The sequence below is a fragment of the Myotis brandtii genome, unplaced genomic scaffold (assembly GCF_000412655.1).
Source record: "Myotis brandtii unplaced genomic scaffold, ASM41265v1 scaffold49, whole genome shotgun sequence".
NCBI lineage: Eukaryota > Metazoa > Chordata > Mammalia > Chiroptera > Vespertilionidae > Myotis > Myotis brandtii.
In genome coordinates this window covers 6,515,138-6,523,005 of record NW_005368707.1, presented here as the reverse complement: position 1 = coordinate 6,523,005, position 7,868 = coordinate 6,515,138, and the positions used below count along the sequence as shown (strand labels likewise).

The 7,868-nt window shown below is 44.6% G+C and overlaps 1 protein-coding gene across 1 annotated transcript in view; it reads right to left on the bottom strand.

Annotated features, from left to right (window-relative positions):
- CAMK1D (calcium/calmodulin-dependent protein kinase ID) overlaps positions 1-7,868 on the bottom strand; it is a 412,726-nt gene that overhangs the window by 30,141 nt on the left and 374,717 nt on the right. Inside the window, exon 8 of the mRNA XM_005876600.2 lies at positions 3,739-3,814. Coding sequence (XP_005876662.1) covers positions 3,739-3,814 — 76 coding nt within the window. The remainder of the gene's footprint in view (positions 1-3,738; positions 3,815-7,868) is intronic.

Here is a 7,868-nt window from a genome sequence, read left to right as displayed (position 1 = left end):
CAGTCCAGGATTGTGAGAGAGATGTCTGACTGCCAGTTTAGGCCCGATCCCTGGGATCGGGCCTAAACTGGCAGTTGGACATCCCCCGAGGGGTCCCGGATTGGAGAGGGTGCAGGCTGGGCTGAGGGGGTTCCCCCCGCCCCCCCGTGCATGAATTTCGTGCACTGGGCCTCTAGTATATCTATAAAAAGGCAGCTGTCAATGTGTTAAAGTAAAGGTGACTACCTTGGTGAAGGCCATCCTTTGTCTCAGAAAATGGACATAGCATGGAGATCAGGCATTCTCAGTTCCACTCTTAAAAAAACTAATTATTCTGTGTATACTGGCCAATCAGTATTTATGTGGCCTAGTTTTAAAAACTGAACAATATAGGAAGCCAGTCAAAAAATAAGGGGCTACCCTAGTATTTTGCCTGGAGCTTCTTTTGGGCACACAGGTCTAGGTCACAGCATGGGTAAGTGCCCTCACCACCCATGGCAAGTATACTCTGACCATCCAGCCTGCCCAACACTCTAATGCCTAATCTCCTCAGGATCTTCCTCAGTGTTTGTATCAGCGAAAGTTCGCTGCCTTTCTCCATAGCGTGTTGTATTCCTGAGCATAATTTAGGCAAGTGATCATTAGACTCTCCCCTTGGAGTTGTGAGAAGAAAGCAGCCTGCGAGCAATCACAAAATCAAGTTTGGTCAACGAAATGCTAATCTCATTTTGAGTGGGGACATTCATTTTCTTGGAACTTGTCTTGGCTGAGCCAACCCCGTCAGACTGGACACCAGCATGCTCACCAGGGTGTCCAGCCACTCCACCCTCAGCCCTTCCCAGTAGCTTGAGCTCCGCAGGCAGAGATGTTTTTGCAAGTCCTGATCCTCACAGGGGATTCCTGGCAGGACAAGGACCCATCACATGTGCTTTAAAAAATGAGTCCCCCATATAGGAAAGATATTTCTCCTCCCAAATGATGGATAGTATAGAAATGAGCGTGGAGATCAATAGAGAACCAATTCATCAAGTTGCTGCACCGGCAAAATGAGGAATGTTTGCATAGCATGTGGAGAGGAGACAATTTGGTGCCACGGCCTATCCCAGCCCCCTTTGCTGCAATCTCATATCTCAGCCTGTCAAATGAAAATGCCTCCCAAAACCCTGCAGGGGCTCACCTCTCCATCACAGGTGATGCGAAGAATGAAGAGCTCGGCAGGGAGCCCCATGGGATGCCTGGCTTCCCTGGGATGGTGAGTGCTGGTCATTCTTCAATGAAGGATGGGAATGGGGAGTCCGGGCACAGTGGGTCAGTGGGAAGTAGCAAGAGTCTGAGGCCGATACCCACGAGTTCTAACTTCTAACATTTACTCAACTCAGAGCCAGTTTTGTGCCCAGAACACCGACCATAGGCCTTTTTCAGGACATTTACATCAGCCCTTGAACATGCCTTAGGCACCCGTTCCTGTGCCTGCGTCTCTCCCCTGGTCAGAATGCTCTCTTCTCTCCTCTTTGCTTATGCTGGTTTTCTTCAGCCTTCTACACATACCTGGGATAGTGCCTCCTCCTTCCTGAATGTCCCTATCCTCAATGGTGCTTCACCCCAGGAACATCTACAGCTGTACACGGGCCTCCCTGCATGTCACTTAATCTGCTCATGGAATTTCTTGTCCCACCATATACCTTGTTAGTACTTTGATGAGAGGCATCATGCCTTTGTTATCTTGCTATCTTTAGCACCTAGCACAGTGCCTGGAACAGAAAAGGCACTCAAGACATGGTAGTTGTTGACACTGATAATGATATATTCGAGACTAGTGGCTCTTCAAGCATAGCCATATTATGTAGCAATTATATCCAGGATATGGCCTATCACTCAAGGATCTGAACATCTTGGAAGGTACAACTGAGGCATACAAACTCCATTTATTCTTTGCTTGAGAGGCTCAGGGCTCTGGAAGGCAGCAAGGCAAACAGAAGCCCAGGCTGCCATTTCAATTCTGACTCAGTCATGAAATCAACCTGAGACGAAGCCCTGGAGCGAAGCTAGTAATGACCAAGTAACTGGCAAGTTTATATTTAAAATAGAAATAATGAAATACAGTTTTTCTTTGCTTAATGCTAGACTTGAATCCAGTCAAATAATTTATCGTATACTTATAAGGATTTGGATGCAGAACTGTTCAAATCATACCCAGACCCATACGCCAGTATCTCTTCCCTAGACCTCTGACCTCCACGTGTGCATACACTAGTCCACGGATATCTCAATGGGGTCTCAAGTTTAACATGCCCCAAATGAAATGCTTAATCTCACCTACCCCCTAAACTTGTTCCTCCACCACCCCCTGTTCTTTTATCTTAGTCTCTACAAAAGCTGCCCAGCTGAATGTATGCTATAGAAAGATCATTTTCTTCTCAGGTAATGAGGCACGTGTGTGTGTGTGTGTGTGTGTGTGTGTGTGTGTGTATGTGTGTGTTCCCAGCATTCCTTGTGGATGCCACTCACTGTCAGAACTTTCTCTGATCACAGTCCTCTACTGATCACAGTCTTTCACTGTGCAGTGGGCTCTGTCTGCTAGGAAATGTTCCCTTTCTTGGGGACAATGAGGAGAAAGAGTTAATTTTCTATCAATTACAGAAACTAGTTAACCTAAACCCATCATAAAAGTATGTTTAATAATAAGTGTTGCAAAAAGAAATTGTAACTTAAAAATAACTTTATAGTAGACTTAAGCACAATAAAACATAACAATAAAAACCAAAATTGATCATCATGAAGTAACTGCAATGAGCCTATGACCTCAGACTGCATTTCTTGGAGAGTGGCAATAAGTGAGCTGAGAAGAAATGAGGAATCCAAAGGCTACATTTTGGTTTCCATCACATTTTTTCTCATTGTGATTTCGTTTAGGGACACCCTAATATTTTCATAGTAATGTGCATCCCCAGAAAGCCAAGGTGGCACATGAAAGGATGCCCAATATCAGTAGCTGTAACAGAAATGCAAATCAAAGCCACATGAGGTGCTACTTTGCACCTATGAGGATGGCTATTATCAGAAAGTGGAAAACAAGTGCTGACAAGGATGTGGAGAAATTGGAACACTTGTGCATTGCTGTTGGGGATGTAACATGGTTGTGCTGCTTTGGGAAATAAGAATGTTTTCCTCAAAAAGTTAAACATAGAATTACCATATGATCCAGCCCTCCACTTCTGGGTATACAAGTACACCCAAAAGCATTGAAAGCAGTACTCATACAGATATCTGTACACCTGTGTTTACTGTATAGCAATGTTATGAATGGATAAGTGAAATGTAGTATACACACAACATGGAATGTTATTCAGCCTCAAAAAAAAGTTCTGACATATGCTACAACATGGCTAAACCTTGAGGACATTATTCTAAGTGAAATAAGCCAGACACAAAAGGACAAATACTGTGTGATTCCACTTACATGAGGAACCTAGAGTAGTCAGATTCCTTGAGGCAGAAAGTAGAATGGTGGTTGCCAGGGGTGTGTGTGGGGGTGGGGAGAGGACAGGGAGTTATTGTTTCATAAGGATAGAGTTTCAATTTGGGAAGATGAAGAAGTTCTGGAGATGGATGGTGGTGATGATTGTACAACAATATGAATATACTTAATACTGCTGAACTGCATTCTTAAAGTGGTTAAATAGTAAATTTTGTTTATGTCTATTTTGCCACAATTAAAAAAAAGGGAAAAAAGAAGCCTAAGTGGCAAGCAATACTTACAAGATATAGGCAATCACCCCGATGGACCAGCAGTCAACAGCTTTGCTGTAAGGTTTCTGGGCGAGGACCTCGGGAGCTGTGAAATCACAGAGACACAAGCCGGGCAAGTTAAATGTCTGACACATGACATTTTTTAGATTTGTTTTTTTCTTTTTCAGTCTTCTCCTTGGGCTGAACTATATGTGATTCTAAAAGTGAGTAGAGGTGTATGACCTGTTTTATTTGTTGGTTTTTCTAACAAGAAAAAAGAAGGCGGCATGAGCATGTGTGTGTGTGTGTGTGTGTGTGACTATAGATTATCAATCAAATGCAATCAATCAATCAATAAATACTTATTAGGTGACTATTTTATGTGAGTGCTGGGCTAGGCACTACAGTTCAGACCAAATAGAGCCAGAAAAGGTCTGTTCTGTTTAGGGCCTGGGATGTGACCTCCCCTCAAATCAGTTCCACTCAAGGAGGCACTTCAGGCCCCCACGCAGGGTCTTTTTGGGTTTTGGAAACCCTGCATTAGGCCTGCTCTTAGTTCATTCTCTAAGATTTTGGGTGGGTTATCTGTCAGTATCGTCATTTCATTTTCTTGTTGGTGAAACGGGGAAGGTGCTACTTCATCACTCTTCCTGGGTTCTAACCCACTGTTCATCCGGAGTCACCCATCCAAGGGCTGGGCTTATTGTGCACTTCCCCCACACTTCCTGTTCCGGGCCCTGTGGCACAGCCCAGTGCTGAAGACCCACCCAGTGTCTCGCATACATATCTGTGCAAAGAGTAAGTAAATACAAGAAAAGACAGTAAATCTTCACAAGCAAAATCTTCTTTTTATCTAATTGAGGTGTCTCCAGCATAGACTTTCCCGAAAAATTAAGAGGGTAGAAAAGCCAAAATTGCTTTAGCTTACAAGGCACTCATCCTGGGCCGAGTTGTGTGTTCTATGGATTTGACCTTGGTGGGAACAACTTAATTATCTTTACCACCATCTCCTACGTTACAGGAGAGGGCTCAGAGGGACTGAGAGGCCAGCACTTCCCGAAGCACCCAGTGGGAGAGCGGGCAACACACCTCCTTCCTCTCAGAGGGCCCTGGCCTGACTAAGCGCTTGCCATGACAGGCCTCAAGCTAGTCATTCATAAACATTTCCTACTGTGAGCCTGTCAGCAGCTCTAACAATTACTCTTATCTGCCCCTGACAGAGAGAAAAAAGGAGCCTCAGAGAAGTTCATTTTCTGACGCTACACAGTAGCTCTGAACCCGTCAGTCACCCTGTCCTGGTTCTTTCCGCCTGGATGCACTGATTGCTAAGGTCAGAGTTTCTTCAGTCTGTAGGAAAAATCCTGTGCAGAGAAACTAACAGCAAAATCCTCTTTCATTCTGTTTAAGATAAATCTTCCTGAGCATGAATAGGGAAGCAGACAAGTAACTGTGGAGTGTTTCTAGTTATGATGGCAAGGAATGCAATCCATAGGGAATCCCCAAATCTAATTTCAGGTTTCAGCCCCAATTCCTTCAGACTTCTGATCAGACCATTTGTTTTTAACAAGAGCAAAACAGATAAATGCGTACATTCTTTCCTTGCAGTGTTCACCCTGAACACAGTAGCAAAAGGAGAAATGAGACTATAAAGAAAAGGAAGCTCGCAAACTGGAGAAGTGGCCCTTAGATAATTGGGAGCTGGCTGCATCACTACTTCCTTTTCCCCGTAACTGTTAAGAGCATATTTCTCAGACACTTCTATTATAGCGGCTGACAAAAGGGAGCCATTCCCCCAGTAAATGTCTTGCTGATTTAGGAGGTTTGCTCTCTCTGAGCTGATGCTCTGGTCTGAGTGGCCACACGGGCACAGATGGTGGGAAGTGACTGGATCTCTGCAAGGGGCACATGTCTGAGCCTCCGGGGCCTTCCTCGTGGCCTGATAAAAAGTTCAAAAGAGTCAGAGAAGGCTCATGGGGCAACGTCGGACCCACCTTCACCTCCTGGCAGAGCTGAGGGCAGGTGTCATGAGACAGAGCCAAGCTGACGTTTGCAGGGCTCTTTAGGGAGAAGGAGGGCCAGCGTGGCCCAGACACCCCACAGAACAGATGTCAGAGTGAAGAGGCACGAGGAAGTTTGCACAAGATTTCAAGCACAGACTCACGCCATGTACCAGGTGCCACAGGCGACAGGAAGGTGGAGAAGGAAGCTGTCAGCACCCGGGACAGCTGATCCCATAGTTAATGAGCAAAGATTGGGCCCACCGCCTGAGCCACGATGTGCAGAGGGGAAGAGAGATGTGGCCCCTGCAAACCAGGTCTCGCTCCAAGGAGGAGCTAATGCTGTGTTCTCTCCAGTGGTCCTTCTTCACAGTTTCCCGCGCTGTGGGGGTGGGAGGGACGATTCTTTAAAAGAACATCCTCCTCCTTGTCTTCCTCCTGGCTACCATCTATTATTCAGAAACCCAAAGAACAAAGGACATGGTTTTCTTCCAGAAGCCCACACGTCCAGGAGGCACACAGCATTTCACCTACACTTTGGCAGATTCCGCCTTTTAGGGAGCTGTGCGGGGCACTGCACAGACCTGAAAAGCAAGTGGCTGATTTTTATGCAACTTGGACCCGAATGTCACTTGAGATGTTAAGATTCTTGAGGCCGCAGATGACACATTCTTTTCAAAATATGAGACTTTGTTTAAATGTTAAAGTTCATAACATCAAATATGTGGGGTTTTTTAAAAAAAAGATATCTGGATCTTTCTCAGATGCTTCTATTATGGCAACTGACAAAAGAGGTCACTGACAAAATGATGCCTGGGTCAGTACCTGGATATTAGGGGGAAAGTTCTATATTATTAACAAATATCAGGGTCACATATTGGGGGTGGAAGTCTGTGTCCATGTGCCAAACTTCTTGTTCTTTTTAGTGTTGTGTTTTATCTGGATTATATAAACAATAAACTAGAAATATTTTTTAACTAATTAGCGGCAAGTGAACCATTTGTCTTCTGGTGAGGTCTTAATTGCACTGGAAATGCAGAGGGTGAAGCAGGAAGTATAATATAATGACAAAAAAGACAAAGCCAATTGCTTTGGAAATATTATTTTCACCAACTTAAAATGTTTTAAAAATTGCATCATAGCACACATACAAATGGTATTAAGTCTAATTTTACTTGTGATTCTGGAACCAAATTTTCTTTGGGACATTGTTTGAACAAGCCTACTATGTCACTTTAAGTAGCTACTTTTCATCTCATAGTAATTCTTGAAAATAATTTTTTTTCAGACAACATTCAAATCCTTCGACAATCTGATATGGTGACCGAGTCATAAGGAACCCCTGAGAGGAGCCAGGCTATTTTCTCTCCTGCTCTGTGTTCTGTAGTGGTTCCTTTATTTCCCCAGGTGTCTAATTCACCAGGTGTTGGCCCATCTCCTACCATTTTCTTGATCCCTTTCCATAGCATGTCCCACTGGGAGAGTCCACTTCTCACTCTGATCTTTTTAGATCAGATCTGATCTTTAGTTTCCACTTTAAGAACTAGCTAAACTCCTTTATATTGTGTCATCCATCTTATACCATTGGCAGGACTCCTGCTGTAATTCTCAAAAGTCATAGCATCCAATTTATAAACTTTCAGAAGACAAATGAGCTCCCAGGCTGAGGAGGCCCAGAACACAGCCCATCAGGAGCTTTGTAAAGTGATAAGCGTTCTCTGAGCCCCGCCATAGTTCCACCTCTGCCCCAACGCTGCCTGCAGGTGCCCCAGAACTTCTTAATCAAGGAGAAACAATTTTCTTTTCTAATTGTACCCAGCAGAATTCCTGTGTAGTGGGAGGTTGGCAATGACTCTCGCCACCCCCACACCTTCTAATAGAAGGAGGCTTTTAATTAAATAACTTAATTGGAGCTATGGACAAAGAGAGTAGTCATTAAAAGGCACTGTGGCTGGTTTGCATTGCCCTCAGCCCCCAGGCAGAGCAGGAAAGGGCTTGGGCTCCTCGCACATCCATGGCAGAAGGAAAAGACTCTTGTAGAGAGGGCACACAGAGATTCCTTGAGTGTGTTTCAAGGCCCAATCCCTGGGGGCTGTCAGTGTTCAACCTCCTCCTCCCTCCTCCTCCTCCTCCTCCTCCTCTTCCTCCCTCTTTTTTTTTTTA